Raw genomic sequence first — 17,500 nt, 5'->3', positions numbered from 1 at the left:
GGCCACAGTGCTATTTACACCATGTGCCGCATCATGGAGGAGAGGTTGTGCTGCTTGTTTCAGTGTTTCTGGTGTTTTCCTGAAGAGAAGCTGTGGTTCTCCTGCTGATGTGTGTCTGTCTGCAGGGTGTACATGGAGGACGCCCCCCTGCTGAGGGGAGCGGTGTTCTTCGTTGGGATGGCTCTGTGGGGCGCTCACAGACTCCCCGCTCTGAAAAACACTCCCACACTGGTTCTGCCGTCTTTCTACAAGGTAACATACAAACATACACATGCGTGTGATCATACTCAGACCAAGTCAGCTCCTCCCCACGTGTCGGTACCGGTTGTGTTGTAGAGGCTCGGTCCACCGTTGTGTCCAGTGAGACCGGATCAGCTGTTATGTCAATACATCCAACCACGAGTTTGGAAAATTACATGAAAAACTATAAAGGGAAGTTAAAAAAAACATTATATTTGAAAATAATAATTAAGGTTTTTGCCGTGTTGTTTCTTAACAATGTGAAAGGAAATAAAACCAGGTCAGGCAGGTAAAGGGAGAATAAAGCCAGAGGACATGAGCACAGAGAAAATAATTTAACAAAATGATTAAGGCAATAAAAAGAAGAGCGTAACATGAATAAAAAGCTCACTCTTTATCTGTGCTGGCAGATCAACTCTGTACAGATCAACACATCAGCCGTGTGTTTCGGACGACATTTAAGGCCTCAAAAGTGAGCAATAAAACTTTACAGAGAGATAGTTAGAGGAGGCTCAGCACGGAGACCAGCAGCACAGTTTGGTTCCAATATTTCTTCTATATTCTCTGAATGTACTAAATCAATGACCGCGGCCGTCTGACCCCCTCAGGCCATGTCATGTGCCAATGAGGTGGTGTCCTATGAAATCGTCCTCTCCATCACCAGACTGATCAAGAAGTACGGCAAAGAGCTGCAGGTGGTCACATGGGACATCCTGCTGGGCATCGTGGAGAGGCTGCTGCAGCAGATCCAGGTACTGCACACGCAACGCACACGTCGCAGCACACGCAACGCACACGTCGCAGCACACGCACGTGAAACAGCCGCTCCTGTCTGACCGTCTCACCGCTCCTTAAAGACCATCGGCAGCGCAGAGCTGAAGGCCATCGTCTACGAGCTGCTGACCACCGTGGAGGAGCTGTATGAGCAGAACGGGTACCACGGATCCACCGACAAGTTCTTCAGTCTGGTGGAGAAGTGTTCTGACAAGAGACCCGTTAGTACTTTTCACCGTCTGCCTCCGTTTCCTCTCACGCTGTCGTTGAAGTCGTCTTACACACATCTTCATCTTCTGGGTGACAGGATGCCTCCGTGCTGACACTCATCTCATACCGAGCTCAGTCCATCCAGCCCGCCAAGGACGGCTGGATCCAGAGTCTGCACCGCCTCATGGAGAAGTTCTTCAGGTAGGACACACGGAGACACACACGCAGAGACACACACACACACACACACACACACACACACACACACACACACACACACACACACACACACACACACACACACACACACACACACACACACACACACACACACACACACACACACACTACGTCAGGGGACTGATGTTTCCTGATTGTCATCTTTCTGTCTGTTGTCTCGTGGAAGGAACGAGACTCGCAGTGTGATTCGGATCAAAGTGCTTCACATCCTGTCCTTCGTCCTCAGCACCAACCGGCAGCTCTACGAGGTCCGTACGCTCACACATTTACACACATGCACATCTGCATCATGTTACATACTTAAAAGGCTTCTGTTGCATCGCTCTTTCTAAGGCTGCAGCTTTCACAGATGATGAACATGTTTGGATGATTAGATTTGATGTGGTAAACTTTGATCTTGGTTTAGATGCAGTTTTCTTTGATGCATAAGAACTCTTTCTGTTGTGTTCTTTGTTGTTGTTTTCCCAGGATGAGTTGATTGAGATGGTGGTGATCCCTCAGCTCAGTGGGATCGCTGAAGACCGCGACCTGGCTGTCAGAAAACAGGCGACCCAGCTCCTGGTGGACCTGGCAGAGGGCTGCAACACACACCACTTCACCAGCCTGCTGGACATCATCGAACGGGTACACGCACACGCACGCACGCACACACACACACACACACACACACACACACACACACACACACACACACACACACACACACACACACACACACACACACACACACACCGGTTCTTTCCCTTCCTAGATGAGATCGTTCCCGTGTTGTGTCCTTCCAGGTGGCCAGCCGCTCTCTGGTGTGTTCGGGGCCCCTGGAGGTTTGTGAAAGAGACCCCGCAGCAGAGTCTCCTATGGAGGACGTCAGGACGGCGATCCTCGGCCTATTGGAAATCCTCCAGGTACCGACATGAGATCTGGAGGACATTATTTTAGAAAACACACAGTTTGTTACATATGTTCTGACGTTTGAGAGCTTCTCATGTTCATTTTTATGTACTTCTTAAATTTGGCCTCCAGCATGAAGGATCCATGTATATATATGTATATGTATATGTGTATATGTATGTGTATATATATATATGTATACGTATATATATATATGTATATATGTATATGTGATTAACCTGAGACGCATGTATGTATATATGCATGTGTATATATGTGTGTGTGTGTGTGTGTGTGTGTGTGTGTGTGTGTGTATATATATATATATATAAAGAAGAGTAATGCAGAAATACATTAGCATTGCATGTTTCTGAACTAACTTTAATATCTTTACTTGGATGTAAACAAAACATTTATCACCAAAGTTTAAAGCAAAATCTTTACACCTCATGTTCATCCGTGTTTCACTGTCACACAAGAACTCAACATAAACTAATGCTGAATAGTTTATTCATGATAATTATGTTTGTAAACATCACAGGACGTTAAACAAATATCGTAACTGATAGATGATCAACAGTTTTTGAACCTTAGATGATGATTATTACTCCCCTCCCGCCCCCTCCCCTCCCCTTCTCTGACAGAGTAAACTCTACAGCCTGCCAGCCAGCCATGCAAGTCGTGTTTATGAGTTACTTATCAGCCACCTGCAGCTTCACTACAAGAACAAGTCCAGTTCAGCTGTCGCCTCCAGCATCCGACTGCAGGTGAATCCCTTTCTTCTGCTGCTGGTTTCAGACGTACCTGTCCATCCTTCCTCTGCTGACTTCTTTTTCTTTCAGGTGTTTGACTTCTTTCTGATGATGCGCGCAGACTCTCTTCACCGTCTCGGGGTTCCCAACAAAGACGGAGCCATGAGATTCAGCCCTTACTGCTACTGTGACACCGGGTGAACACACACACACACACACACACACACACACACACACACACACACACACACACACACACACACACACACACACACACACACACACACACACACACACACACACACACACACACACACACACACACACACACCTGTGTTTGACTGTTTATACTGATGTCAGCTGATTAATAACAGAACTGTAACCTGTTTGTGGTTTCAGGGAGCCTGAGAAGCGTGTCAGTGATAAGAAGGCAGCAGGTTCAACGTCGCCCCCTGCTGGCAGCCCTGCTCCCCCCGCGGCTCCTCCTGCTTCAACAGCATCCATACGTTCAGCCTACCTTCCCTACGCACCCGCCTTCAGTGTCCTCCTGCAGTGCCTCAAGATGGTGCGCACACAGACACACTTCTTTTTCTCAACATTATTTTACCAGCATTACAAATTAGACTGGAAACAGTAACACGTGTATGTGATGTTTACCTTCACCATGACGCTATCAGGATACACAAACGCTGGGAGACAAACTCCAGCAGATTATTACAATGATTTCCTGGGTAACAAACTTTGACACCTTTATGGCACCGACCAAATTGCTTTGCTGCTTTCTACTGTTAAAAATGGCTTTTTCATTCGGTGCCACACTTTAATACTGAGGCTCCAGCCATACTAACGTGGTTTTGTTTTTACACTCACGCAGTACTAAATATCCTCAGTGAGCCTCAGCCATTGACATACGTAGCCTCCAGATAACATCTCTCATTAAAACACATTATTTATCTCTTTTCTAACTAATATTTGTCAGACATCTGTCTAATAGCCGGATAGCTAGCAGCTACCAATATGATGAGGTGTTTAGGGGACATCAGTAAACTGTAATGTGTAGTGATGCCTTCCATGTGAGGCGTTTAGGAGACATTGGTAAATTGTAGCATGTGACTCTCTCCCTCTCTAAACCACATGAAAGCTAAAGATTTGTACTGTAATGTAATTTAATTTTTGTTAAAATGGATTTCATAAAATTGGTGTTGAAAAACGTATGTTTCAGGAGCCGGTTTCACAGATTGAACGATCTCTATTTCCTGCCATCTTTAGCGAGTTCCGGTGTGTTTGTTCTCTGGTAGGAGACGGACTGGAAGGTGCTGAAGCTGGTTCTGGACAAGCTGCCGTGGACGCTGCAGTACAAAGTGCTGCTGCTCACGTCTCCATGCAGCCTGGACCAGCTGTGTTCTTCACTCTGCTGCATGGTACTGCAAATCTATGCACAAAAACAAACGCATACACGGAACATAAAGTTACATTTAGAAGCATCCTCAAGCAAATCCCATCGCTGTTGATCTGCTCTCCCCGTGTGTGCAGGTGACGGACCGTCTGATCTCAGAGCGTTTGAAAAAGACTCCGGAGGGGTTTTCCCGTACGGAGGTCCAGCTGGCGGTGGTCCCGGTCCTCACGGCGATCACGTCCTACCACAACTACCTGGAGCAGCCGAGACAGGTGCACATGAGTCTGGAAGGCTTTTCAGGAAGCTGTAAAATACAGATCGAGTTCATAACAGATGTTTGGAACCAAGACATTTCTTATTTCTGAGATTTACAGGCCCTCGACTTACTTACACGGAAGGAGCTCATTCAACTGGTTTAAATAATTGATGAATGATATATTGATTATAATTTCCTCTCCCCCCTGCAGAGAGAGCTGGTTCAGTGCCTGGAGACAGGCCTCATTTACCGCTGTGCCAAGCAGTGTGTGGTGGCCCTTACGATGTGCACGGTGGAGATGCCTGACATCATGATCAAGCTCCTCCCCGCTCTTATCGTCAAGCTCACCCACATCTCTGCCACCGTTGCCATGGCGTCTCCCATGCTGGAGTTCCTCTCCAGTGAGTACTCAACATTTTATGTTCTTTCAAGTTTCTACGACATCACTGAATGTTCAAAGTTAATCAGGGAAATAACTGAGTCGCAGAAGGAGCACAAAATAAAAGTGTTTGTTTGTGTCCGGTGTCGTCCAGCTCTGGTGCGCCTGCCTCATCTGTACGCCAACTTTGTAGCCGAGCAGTATGTCAGTGTGTTTGCCATCTCACTCCCCTACACCAACCCTTCCAAGTAGGTGCTCACACACTTCACCATGTGTTCTCCCTGATGCACAGACACTCTCCGACCCGTGTTTCCTCCGTTGCCTTCAGGTTCAACCAGTACATCGTGTCCTTGGCTCACCATGTGATCGCCATGTGGTTCATTCGCTGCCGACTCCCCTTCAGAAAGGACTTCGTTCAGTACATCACCAAGGTACAGAATAATAATACAATACAATCATACAGCTTCCTAACTTGCAGCTCAGTTTCCTGTTCGTGACTTTCTCGAATGGACAAACCGAGAAAAGAAGAGAATACTAAAAGAAAGTACAAAGACACCGCTTGGCACAGCGGTAGACTCCTCCGTCTTCCTCCGTGGAAATCAATGAAAAGAAGAAAGAAGACGTAGGACTTTTATCGGAGCCTTCTGGACACCCTGTGCTGACTTTTACTGACGTGTCAGCTCGTATCTTTGTGTGCTTACATTCACGTCTCCGTCTCTTCAGGGTTTACGTTCCAACGCCTTGCTGCCGTTCGATGACAGCCACGAACAAAGTCCGTTTCGTGCCCGGAGCACCAGCCTCAACGAGAGGCCTAAGAGGTAAAGCTGATGTTCTGTACGTACAAACCAGCAGCACACGGCCCATGTGGCCGGTAATTTGTCTGGGCTGGGGGTTGCCAAGGTAACAGGGGACTCAGCATGGCTAGTACTGTGGCGTGATGGTTGCAATGACTCCTCTCAGGTTGCCATGGTGATCATTAGTTCATTTTAGTTATTGTTTATGCTTTTTGTGTTCTTTTTCTACAACAGTTTTTTTTATTTTTGTTTATTAATGACATACAGGAGGTGGACACAGACACCTGTATAATGTCATTATTATACATTTAGTTGTAGTGGATTTTCTGATGTTGTGTCCACCACCTGTATATTCTAGAGGTACATACGTGCTGATAGCACAAGGACGGGACGATACAGGGTTTCCTTCCTTCTGCTGTTTAAGACTTTACATAAACACACGCCGTCGTTCACACAGAGGGATGAGGAAGCTCTTCTCTTCTCATTGTACAGCTGTCAGTGTCTGTGGTGGTCCACATCTTAATTGGCTGAACGATAAAAACACACGTGAAGTAACTGGTTAAATGCAGTGAGGTGATTATAGAGGACGAGAGGACTGAACTCAGCAGACCAACTGTCTGCTCCTCCACTGATGCTGATGTAACTGGAAGGTTTGTTGCCGACTCGAGACGACAAAGACGAAGTGATTTGGTCATTTTCTTCTTCTTTGTGTGTTTCAGTGTGAACAGAGATCTTAAAAATGACCTCGAAACATTAGTGTGGAAAAAAGTGTTTTGACAAAAACAGCTGTGTAGATGTGCTGCTGGAGAGGTGGGCCAACCTCTCAGACCATGGACCAATTTATTTAAAAATGAATGGATTTAACCATCAATACGCACTGAAACACTAAATACCAACAACATCAGCTGCTGTTTCAAAATCCAAAACAGATTTATGAAACACAGCACTCAAAAATGTGAATGAGTGTAGAAGCAGCTGCTTGCAACTCTCCGGCGGCGTCACTTGCTATTGACTGTTTTCTAGGAGCTTGTATTCAAAACTCCTTCTTATTCTTTCTGATAAAATCAACATGATCCCTCAGCGCTGAGTTACGGTCAGCGGGATGTCACCCTCTGTGGTTCAGCACAGACAAATTTTATTTCTGCAATATTCGAATAACTAGAGAATCACTGTCCTCGTTAAACCAGTATTTTCCCAGAGGATCGCAGAGTTTATTTCAAAGCCATAAAATAAGGTTAAAAATGCACCCGATATTAAAGAATTTATGACACTGCTTCCTCTGTCTTTATTAAATCTCTTCCTCCTCTAATTAGTATCTTCTTTTCCAAGTCCTCTGTTTAGGTCCTCCCCTCACTCATTAATAAGAATAAATCATAACGGCTTTACTGCCCTCGTAACAAAGCCTTCTCCCCTTTACAGCTCTGAGTAAACATCAGTGGTTCTCAACTGGTCCACAATCAGGACCAGCATTCTTCCTGAGTCATGAAGTCTTCACCCAAATATTTGACATTCTCAACTTTATTTCACAATAAATAAAGCAGTAATACAGAACACTGTTCGAAATATGACATTAACAAAAAAGTTCTACGAAACATGTCCAAATGGGTAAAAACCCTCAGAGTCACCTTGAACTGCAGAATTCAGAGTAATATGGATTCACTCAAGTTCAGGAAGAATCCAGATTGAACTTAAAATAAGAACAAAAATGAAAAGGCAGACTTATCTAGAATTTAATAAAATAGCAGACTTGATCAGTGTCTTATTTTTCCATGTTTTTTTTTTTTTGTGCAAAGATCACGACCGACCCACTCAAAGTGTCCGTAATAAGGCCGTGAGCCACCAGTTGAGAACCACATCGTTCCCACTGACCCTCCATCAACCATGCCGTGGTATCATCACCCCTCCGCTGCTCATTGATGCTGCTGGGTTGGACTTCTGCAACTCAAGCTGATTAAAAGGCTTTTTAAAGTTTTATAAGGATCAAAGTGAGATTAAACGTGGAGTCTCACCGAGCTGCTTATTGACTCTATTAAAGGAGTCTGATGTGGAGATGCAGACATCCTCCAACCCGCCTGTTGTCCGGTTGTTGTCCGGTTGTTGCTTGTACGCCTGTGCTGAGTCCATCCCTCCTGTTACACTTCTGTACGCGTCTCCGGCTTCACTATGAACCTGCTGTGTGAAATAATGTTGATTTTGTTGCTCCTGAATACTTTCTGTGTGTATTTCCTTTATTTCCTTTCTTTCCTTTCTGAACAGCAGAAGCTGTTTAAAGTTCAGTTGTTGTTTATCCTTTATTTTTTTTAAATCCTCTTTTTCTTTCTTCGCTCTCCTGTAATCTGATTCATGATGTTCACTGCTGTTAATTTTCACCTTCTTTTTTTTTTTCTTCATTTGACCCCCCCCCCCCCCCCCACTACCTCCTGCGATTGGGTGCTGCGTTGTGGTTGTGGTTTTGGGGGGTGGTTGCGTCATCCTGGATCCCTTCTACATTGCTCCTGCCCCCCCCCCCCCCTTCCCCTCATGTGACGCCTGCCCTTTGACCTTTGTGGCCCTGTCCTCTGTACCCTGCCCCCCTTCCGCCTGCGTGGCGTGTATACCCCCCCCCCCCACCTGCTCGTGTTGCTCGGGGTGATGATTCCTGCCCCCCCCCCCCACCACTGCCACCTACACGATGATCCCCCCCCCCATCACGGTTCCTCGCGCCCTTTGCCACGGATGCTCCTCACCGCCAGTCTGCGGGCGGCAAAAATGGCAAAGGCGGCAGCAGCGGTAGCGAATAGCAGCAGCTCTCCGGTTAAAGAGCTGCGGGACCTTTCGGCCATGGACGCGTTCCGCTCCCGCAGCATCAGCGTCTCCGAACACGCGGTCCGCAGGTTAGAGAAGAGCCTTCTGGGTAACAAACCAAAAACCATAACAACCTCAACACTTCCTCCACCGTGGGATGGTCCGAGGGGTGTCGGGTCATTGTCATGCGGGACCGTGGGGGGTGCTGTTGGGTGTTGGGGACACCTGGAGGGGGGTGCATGCAGGAGGAAAGTGTGTGTGCCGACCTGTTTCGGGCTGCGATCGTACTCGTGCTGGTTTGGGATTTTCTTTTGCATGCTGTGTTTGTCGAGTCTGAAGAAAACGTCTCCGTCCACGTGGATGTTTTTCTCTTTGATTTCGCTCTAACACAGATTTTGCTTTTATTTTTAATTTAATTTGTCTTTCGGTTTGATTTTGGTTTCTTCTCTTTGTTTTGCTGGGTGTATTGCAGACTGGTTTTGATTGGCCTAACAACACATGAATGGCAGGAGAGGCTGGTGGGGTTTGATATTCTGCACTGACAGCTGATGCCACGACGTGTCGGGCTCCTCGTGGGGGGGAAGGGGGGGGGGGGGGCTCGTCTGCTTCTCGGCCATCGACGGGACAACAGCAACACAACAGCTTCGTTTGCTTGCTTGACGTGTTTCCGTGTTTTATTTGTGCTCCACTCGAACATCCACCGTGCTGCTACGACCATGAAGATCTCCTAGTGGGATTTTAGGAGGGTGAACGTCTAACAGCTGGTTCAACAGACTCTGATCATTCATATCACCACACACATTCACACAAATACTTCCTACCTCACGTATCTCCACGTGTTCCTGCTTCGCTGACCTGCTTCATTGTCCAACACATTTATGATCTAAACTGCAGTTGTCCGATGTGGCTGCAGCGCCACTTTATTGAACATGTCATACTGCTGTCGGCCAGCAGATGGCAGCGAAAATATCTGTATTTAATATCGGAGGGAAACCTCGAACTTTGTGGGACGAAACAACTGCAGAGTAGATCTGTTGACCTGCTGGCTGCTCGCTACATCTTTTTCTCACTTGATTCAGTGTGATTGAAGCTTTGAAACGTCTCCTGGTCGACATCCACTCCCTCTCACACAACGTGGCTTGTTTTCAGCCTGTAGACTTTAATAATGATAATAAGGCCCAAAACACAGTTTCATTGTGTTTCTTGAACTTGTGTCGGGCCGCTCACACACTCACTGCTGAATCAACAACAAACAGGAAAATTGATTAATTCAAATCTTTTTAGTTTGAATTGTGTAAATTCAAAGAAATGAAGCACTCACGAGTGATGTGATCTGAACGTTTCGGTCGTGAGCGTTTCATGGTCATGTTTCTTTGGAGTTCGTGTCCTCCACAAATTTAAAGAAGATGAATCAGTGTCAGCAGAAGAACGGTGAGTATGAAATCTGTTGGATGGTTGTTGAGTCACATTCTGGGACTTCATCCAAAAACAATGAACAGTGTTACAAGTCTGTGCATTTATTTTCAGGGTTAACATTTTAATTAGCTTTTTGTAAACATATCTGATTTGGATTTTATTCTAGAACTATGTTGACAGTATTCATCTTCCCTTTAGATGTATTGCTGTCAGCACGGCCGTTCTAGTGTCTTATGTTAATTGGATATATAGTTTTATGGAACACCTGACAAATAAAGCTCAAACAGTTTATTATCATACATCCAATAAAACCAGATTTTTTTTATTCTTTATTATTTTCTGCCAAATTAGTTTTCTTATTTGATCCTTTTATTTAGTTTTGTTTTCTTCATGTTTTTATGGAAACATCCCGCCTGCCTTCAGATGAACAGACGTCTCAGCCGGGCTGTCGTTGTAAATATCTCATTCTGAGTGTGTTTTCTTCTGCGATATTAAAACCTGGTGAAAGACGTCCAGCAGCGTCGATCCTTCCGCCTCCTACAGACCTGATTTACATTCAGAGGTTTTCAGCCTCTTCCACGTCCCAGCATGTGTCTCGTGTTTGCTTGAGAACATGTAATGATCTTATGGTGTATTTGCATATACACACATGTTGATGCACGTGCACGTATAAATGTTTGTGTTGCATGTGATACAGGCAGAAGAATGAATATTGGTGTTTTTTTTGCGATCCTCTGTGTCCCTGTGTCGGAGCTTGCATGTCTCTGTGTGCACTAACTACATGTGAAGCGATATCATGACCTCGTGTTTCTCCTCTGCGCCTCGCTGCTGTCTGACCACGTCGCCGTCTCCTCCTGTAGGATGCACACCTCCACCACCACCTGCAGCCTGGGCTCCGCCGACGAAAACGCCGTAACTCAGGCAGACGAGGGTCTGAAGACCGTCCACCTGGAGCTCACGGAGACCTGTCTGGACATGATGGCACGATATGTGTTCTCCAACTTCTCTGCACTGCCCAAGAGGTGAGCAAGGAGGTTATCTTATCTGGGAGTTGATATATTAAAATGTTGAGAGCGGATGTAGCGGTGACGTCTCCGACTGTTCCTGAAGGTCTCCCATCGCAGAATTCCTGTTAGCTGGAGGTCGCAGCATGACCTGGTTGGTGGGCAACAAGCTGGTAACCATAACAACCAGCGGAGGGGTCCGAACACAAGCGCTGCTCGGCCTGGACATGGCTGACCGTCTGGGAGGAGGGGAAATGACCAGGTGACACAAAAGATGCTTCCTTCTGCGACTGCTTTCCTCGACACGCATACTTCATGTCTGTACGTCCTGTTTCAGTTTCATCAATCAGAGTTCTTCCATTGTTTTCCTAAAAGGAAATATGCTGTTTGATTGTAAAACCACTTCATGATTTGTGATTCTGGACTGTAAAGTTGGACTTGATTTGACTCATGGTTAGAGGTTCAGTTGGTGTTTCTATCGGGGCACATTTCACCACCACAGTTGATCCAGACTGGTGCTGAACCCTCCGACCACCGTCAGGTCGACATCACTGTTCGTTCCCTCGCCATAAATTACATCATCCGACTTTTAACTGCAGGAGTGACATCCAGCTTCTCTTATATCCGATGTTCAGCACTTATTTGCAAACGTTTCCGTACTGAAGTGATGTTGGTTTGCTGAAAGCGAAGCAGCTGGTCACAGAGCTGCGGCGCGGCTGCAGACTCTCTGGATCATTTGTCTCTCCTGGTCCTGCAGGTCGGATCCGTCGCTGCACACCCGAATGACCAAAGAGGCTCCAGCCAAGCTGGAGTCGCAGTCCAGCCAGCAGCACAGCAGAGCGACCCGCATTCGGGTCCGCTCCATGTCAGGTAAGCAGCTGCTGCTCAGGCTGCTGTCTTCAACTGAGAATCAACCAGGAAGCTTTTCTCCTGCTGCCTGTTGATCTCCTGATGTTCCATTAAATAAAGATATGTGGGATTATTCTTATTCCTTATTGTCTTATTTTACATTAGATATCCTTTGCTGCCCATATTTTATGCAAATGTATATTTAAATGAGGATATTTTCTTTTTGGCTTCGCCTGGCTGAGTTAATGTGTTTGCTTGCTTTTTGTCTTCAGAGTAAATTACATGTTATTACGCTGCATTTGATGTTTTATTTTAGCCGGTCTTATTAGAAGATTAAGACACCGATGACCTTCCTCTTGATCTTCCAGGCGGCCACGCTCTCCGTACCGGTCCGGCTCAGAGCCTCAGTCCTCTGGTGTCGCCCTCGGAGGGCGAGTTAGCCACTCCACTCTCTCCCTCCTCCGGCCCCCCCTTGGATAGCCTCGGTCCTCTGTCCTCCACCTCGGCCCCCCCGTCTGCTCCGCCACCTCTCAAAGACAACCCGAGCCTGGCTGAGTTCGTCCCAATGCTGACACAGGGCTGGGCAGAGATCTTCATACGGAGACCTTCAGGTCGGTGAACGGACAGCAAACCTCCGGCCGTTCAGTAGATGTTGACTACGGATGTGAACCGGTTCTTTGTGGTGTCATCGTCCCCCCCCCCCCCCCCCCCCCCCAGGAAACACCAGCTGGCTGATGTGTCTGGAGAACCCGCCGAGCCCGTTCTCCTCCGAGCTGGGAAACATGCCGCTGCAGGAGCTCTCCAGCATCCTGATGGCGATGGATGGAGTGAAGGAGCCTCCCGCTCAGACGGTCAGCGCTCCAGCCAGCACCGCCGCCCCCCCGCCGGCGCTGGTCTCTGAGCCACCGACCCAAACACAGAGCAGCGTCGGCGGGAAAGCACACCTCATCCAGCGCTCCAACACGGGTCAGTACCAGTCTGAGCAGTCTGGAAACATCTGGAAGCTCTTCATGTGTTTGAATGTTGATTTTTGCTGGCGGTTATTTGTCAGAACAGAAACTCCTGAATGTAACGTTATGAAGGCTTTAAAATGACCCTGAAGGTGATCATCAGGTATCGCTGCTTGTTTATGAGTCACATGTTCTTATTTTGCAGAAGCCTCCTTCCTGCTGTCCTTTGCTTTTCTTCATCCTCCCTCTTGCTCTGCGGCTCTGCCTCCTTCAGTTACTCATCTTCATCATTTCTCTTTTTTTACCACATTAATGGATCTTTTGTTCGGTGCTCTTTCATTTTTTTTCGCGCTACCTTTGAGATTCTTCCCTTTGTTCTGATTGGTTTCTTTTACATGTTCCTCATCCTCACCACCATACTGGTTTGTGATTGGCTGCGGTGTGTCATGTGGCTCTGTGTGCCACCGTCCTGTCCTCTGGCATCCCGCCTGCAGTGGGCGGCTCTCTCTGGTCTCTAAGTCTGAGCTCTGCCACCGCTGGCCCTCCGGCCCCTGGCAGGTTGCACAGGAGCATTTCCTGGGCAGGTACCGTCCACCACGTGTGCCCCCCCCCCCCCCAATAAATCTCCTGGAGTAGTATATTTCTTCTCACTTGTACAATACAGCAATCGGCAAGCACAAACTAAACGTGTCTTTCTTTCAACATGTTGCCAGAGAAAGAGGTTTAACATCTCTTATTTACAATTAAAGCTACAAGATCAAACACACAAATACTGCTTTTCCAGTAAAATCATGTTTTGGGAACCACATTTATTCATTTGATGAGAGTTTGAAAAGAATGTCGAAACAACTCTCGTATCTGTCTGATTATTAATCAGCTGTAGCCAGGAGACGGTTATCTTAGCTTAGCATAGAGACTTAGAACGGCATTGTTAGATATTAGGTCAGTCCAAAAACTGTGTTTAGTTTGTCCCTTCTGGGCTCCTGTAGAAATACGGCACTCTGTGGAAGAGGACCTGCTCCTTATGACGATATGAAGGGTTGATTTTAAGGTGATAAAAAACACAATGACTTTTAGTTTGAGGTGATTATACACTAATGAAAACATAATTAATGGATCCTGCTCACTCAAAGTCTCCTGGCTGCTGTTTCTTTCTGAACGACTCCTGTTGTCTGACTTCATATTGAACAACTCATCTTTATACAAGACAGCAAATGAACATGTTTCCTAAAATGTGAAAGTGTTCCTTTAATTGTAAGTGAGAGACGGTGTGCAGGAGCCTCTTGGTTCATGCCCCCCCCCCCCTACCCATCCTGCACAGCCGTCACCAATAACTCAGTTGTGCAAAAGACCTGCTGTTTCATACTTGAAGATTGTGCAAGTAAAGAAATTTAGCATCTCTGCTTCCCGCATCGGTCTTTATTAGCACAGGGATGGGGGGGGGGGGGTCGTCTACGAGTGAAGATGAAAGCACGCCTGCACTGGAATCATTCAGTCACCTAAAGATGGATGGTGATTTATATTTTCACTCCTGCTGTGATTTAGTTTTTCCTTCCTAATCAGGATCTCTAACTGTTTCTGAAATATACTCCCAGGTTGACCTTTTAACCTTCGACCCTCTGATGTTGTCAGCAGGAAACCAGAAATCATCTAAGCACTTCCTTTCTTTACTGGTACACCAGTAAGGCGATGAAGACCTTTCTCTGAGCTGCAGCTACACTAAAGTGTGTGATTCTGAGTGTCTCTTCCTGGCCTGGCCTGGCCTGGCCTGGCCTGGCCTGGCCTGGCCTGCTGTTGCTGTAGCTTCAGTGTGTTTGGCATATAGATAACCAGCCAGCCGAACTGATGCATGCGTCTCGATGGAAGCTGTGTAGAAGAAGTGACAGATAGATGCTGCTGCTGCACTGATGTGTGTGTGTGTGTCTCTCTCTCTGTGTCTGTGTGTGTGTCTGTGTGTGTGTGTGTGTGTGTGTGTGTGTGTGTGTGTGTGTGTGTGTGTGTGTGTGTGTCTGTGTGTGTGTGATCTCATGGCTGTGTTGATCAGTGATGATTCTATTTCATGTTCCAATGATTCATTTGATTGATGTTTTTAAAAAAGAATTACATTAGAATGTGTGTGAGGCGTTGCCATAACGACCACTGACAGCTGATGAAATCTCTGTTTGTCAAGTCTTCCGCCTCTTGTGTCTCTGATTGCGTTACTAACACTAGACAACCTGGTGTGTGTGTGTGTGTGTGTGTGTGTGTGCATACTTCGGTTGTGTGTGTGTCCACCTGTAACCCCCATGCTGGTTGGTGTGTCCTGCTGCAGACTCTGTAGTGGTGCTGGAGGAGGGGTCAGGGGTCACCACAGCACACACCCCGCCCGATTGGCTGGAGAGCGAGGAGTTTGAGCCGATGCCCTCTGATCCCATCTTCATGTCTGCTGACAAGTTCACAAAGACTCCGCCTCCAGGAACGCTCAGCAGGGTAGGTAGCTGGCGCCGCTCCTCTTTAAAGGTCCGACATTTAACACCTAGAACCACCAAAATATCATTTTATGGATTTCGAGCACCTAAAACCATCTCAACATAGTTTTAAATCTCTCTTAAGTCTCTTAAGTCCCGGCAGTTTTTTGTGTGTATCTTGAAGACGACCTTCTCTTCTGATTGGCCGATTCTTTTCTGACGCCATCACAGATTCTCTTCGGTCTTGTAGCTCCACAACAAAATGACAGCTCATTGTTTTCTTCCACATAAAAGGTCAGACAGCGGGCCGTGCTGAGAGCGAACATGTGACATGAGTACAAGTTTATGACATCACAAACTTACACAATTCCAAACAGCTTGTCTAAACGACATTGCTTCATAAGAGACTTTCACTTTGTTTATTTCTACATAGACCCGCCAAGTAATAACGAAAGAAATGGAGATGCAATTGTGTACTATATCAGACCTTTAAGAAATCAACAAACCACCGCGTGCTCTACGATATGCTGAACAGCACCGACATCCTAATTCACAATGCTTGTTGTGGTTTTACTTTCATTCCATCTCGGTCCGTCGCCTGTTCACCTGTACAGTCTGATTATGAGCTGAGACAGATCGACCTTTGCTTTAAGTGTGTTTATCTCGCTGTTGTCAGCAGCCATTCATCCTCCCTTCCAGTCATTTCTTTTCTGCCCTACAGAACCTCATGGTGGTTTTTCATGTTGTAGCAAATAGCTAAACTGCTAAAACACAATAAAATAACTAATATTATCTTTACAGTGCTTAAAATACACGACTCTTGTCCTTAACTTTCAGTCCTCCTCCACCTCCAGTCAAGACGATGAGAAGTCGACTCTGGAGGAAGTCAGCGAGGGGGCGATTCCCATCGATCAGCCCACTCTGGGACCCTCCACTCCCGGCAGCCAGGGGCCCGAACTTCCCTTCCAGACACACACTCAGTCACAGGGCCACGGCCTCAACAAGTCCAGCTCCTCTCCGGAGCTCCAGACTTTACCTGAAGCCTTCACCAAGTCTGCGATGGAGTCGGAGACAGTGCCGGGGGACGCGTTGCGGCCCAGAGCGCCTTCAGATGGCAAAGCTCAGCCCCAGCAGCCTGCTGAGAAGGAGAAGGTGGAGGAGAAGGTGGAGGGAAGCGCAGGAGGAGACGGCAACGGGCCGGGAGGTCAGAGCCAAGGAGGCGACGGCTCGGGTGTGGCGTCATCTCAGGGGGGAGGAGCAGTGATGAGGTTGGCTTTCCCAGCAGCGCCAGCGCAGCCAGGACCCATCTCCCCCAGCGGAGGCCACCGACCCCGCGGCCACACCATCTCAGTATCAGCCCCCTCCTCCAGGAGAGAGAGGAGGACCGAGAGGGACTCCTACCACAGCCGACCCGGACCCAGCAACACGGAGAAGATCTCTGGCCTGAGTCCCAGGTACTCGCCACTTCTCCAGGAAACCCCTGCAGCTCGTCTGTTTCTGCCGAAGGAACGAAGTGAAGTCAGTCAGTTCATCTCAGCGCTGCTGGCAGCCGGCCAGGGGAGAGTTTGAATTATGTTCTGTCACTCAGTTTTAAATGAACAGATTGAGGTGATGAAAAAGCAGAAACTGCAGGTTTTCATGTGTTTCAGCACTCGGAATGTAAAATTAGAAACTGCTTTTGTGGTGTTTTAATTACATATATTTGTATTTGTATATATTCAGGACTGAATTGCCTATGAATCCCATATCTGTGTTTTTAAAAGCCACGTCTCTCTGGTCTCCTCCAGCTTCGTCTTCCTTCAGCTCTATCACTCGCCCTTCTTTGGGAACGAAGCCAACAAGCCGCTGCTGCTGCCCAAAACTCAGGTGAGTTGATTTTCTCTGGTTGGAAACACAGTTGTTTACCTTGTTTGTTCTGTGTCCCAGGTGATAGACCGTACCATGTAAACACAGTTGTTTACCTTGTTTGTTCTGTGTCCCAGGTGATAGACTGTACCATGTAAACACAGTTGTTTACCTTGTTTGTTCTGTGTCCCAGGTGATAGACCGTACCATGTAAACACAGTTGTTTACCTTGTTTGTTCTGTGTCCCAGGTGATAGACCGTACCATGTAAACACAG

The 17,500-nt window shown here is 47.0% G+C and overlaps 1 protein-coding gene across 3 annotated transcripts in view; it reads left to right on the top strand.

Moving 5' to 3' along the window:
- Positions 1 to 17,500, top strand: part of tsc2 (TSC complex subunit 2) — a 25,460-nt gene that overhangs the window by 5,192 nt on the left and 2,768 nt on the right. Inside the window, exons 9-35 of one of the 3 annotated variants that reach the window (XM_069720517.1) lie at positions 1 to 44; positions 126 to 252; positions 849 to 992; positions 1,098 to 1,235; positions 1,322 to 1,425; positions 1,631 to 1,712; positions 1,933 to 2,088; positions 2,247 to 2,366; positions 2,997 to 3,119; positions 3,195 to 3,301; positions 3,504 to 3,669; positions 4,403 to 4,525; positions 4,638 to 4,772; positions 4,968 to 5,157; positions 5,290 to 5,383; positions 5,464 to 5,566; positions 5,859 to 5,953; positions 8,662 to 8,802; positions 10,990 to 11,151; positions 11,240 to 11,395; positions 11,891 to 12,003; positions 12,351 to 12,593; positions 12,700 to 12,948; positions 13,427 to 13,516; positions 15,244 to 15,401; positions 16,217 to 16,833; positions 17,167 to 17,245. The exon at positions 1 to 44 is cut by the window's left edge and continues 30 nt beyond it. In XM_069720517.1, the coding sequence (XP_069576618.1) occupies positions 1 to 44; positions 126 to 252; positions 849 to 992; positions 1,098 to 1,235; positions 1,322 to 1,425; positions 1,631 to 1,712; positions 1,933 to 2,088; positions 2,247 to 2,366; positions 2,997 to 3,119; positions 3,195 to 3,301; positions 3,504 to 3,669; positions 4,403 to 4,525; positions 4,638 to 4,772; positions 4,968 to 5,157; positions 5,290 to 5,383; positions 5,464 to 5,566; positions 5,859 to 5,953; positions 8,662 to 8,802; positions 10,990 to 11,151; positions 11,240 to 11,395; positions 11,891 to 12,003; positions 12,351 to 12,593; positions 12,700 to 12,948; positions 13,427 to 13,516; positions 15,244 to 15,401; positions 16,217 to 16,833; positions 17,167 to 17,245 (4,059 nt within the window). The remainder of the gene's footprint in view (positions 45 to 125; positions 253 to 848; positions 993 to 1,097; positions 1,236 to 1,321; positions 1,426 to 1,630; positions 1,713 to 1,932; positions 2,089 to 2,246; positions 2,367 to 2,996; positions 3,120 to 3,194; positions 3,302 to 3,503; positions 3,670 to 4,402; positions 4,526 to 4,637; positions 4,773 to 4,967; positions 5,158 to 5,289; positions 5,384 to 5,463; positions 5,567 to 5,858; positions 5,954 to 8,661; positions 8,803 to 10,989; positions 11,152 to 11,239; positions 11,396 to 11,890; positions 12,004 to 12,350; positions 12,594 to 12,699; positions 12,949 to 13,426; positions 13,517 to 15,243; positions 15,402 to 16,216; positions 16,834 to 17,166; positions 17,246 to 17,500) is intronic. The other 2 variants (XM_069720520.1, XM_069720519.1) reach the window with 2 other exon arrangements.

This window comes from Brachyistius frenatus, unplaced genomic scaffold (assembly GCF_029030835.1).
Source record: "Brachyistius frenatus isolate BFR_SWC_R1_liver_20210118 unplaced genomic scaffold, ASM2903083v1 Contig_243, whole genome shotgun sequence".
NCBI classification, from domain to species: Eukaryota; Metazoa; Chordata; class Actinopteri; family Embiotocidae; genus Brachyistius; species Brachyistius frenatus.
Note: the sequence above shows the minus strand (reverse complement) of the source record. Positions and strands in the feature narration are given on the sequence as shown.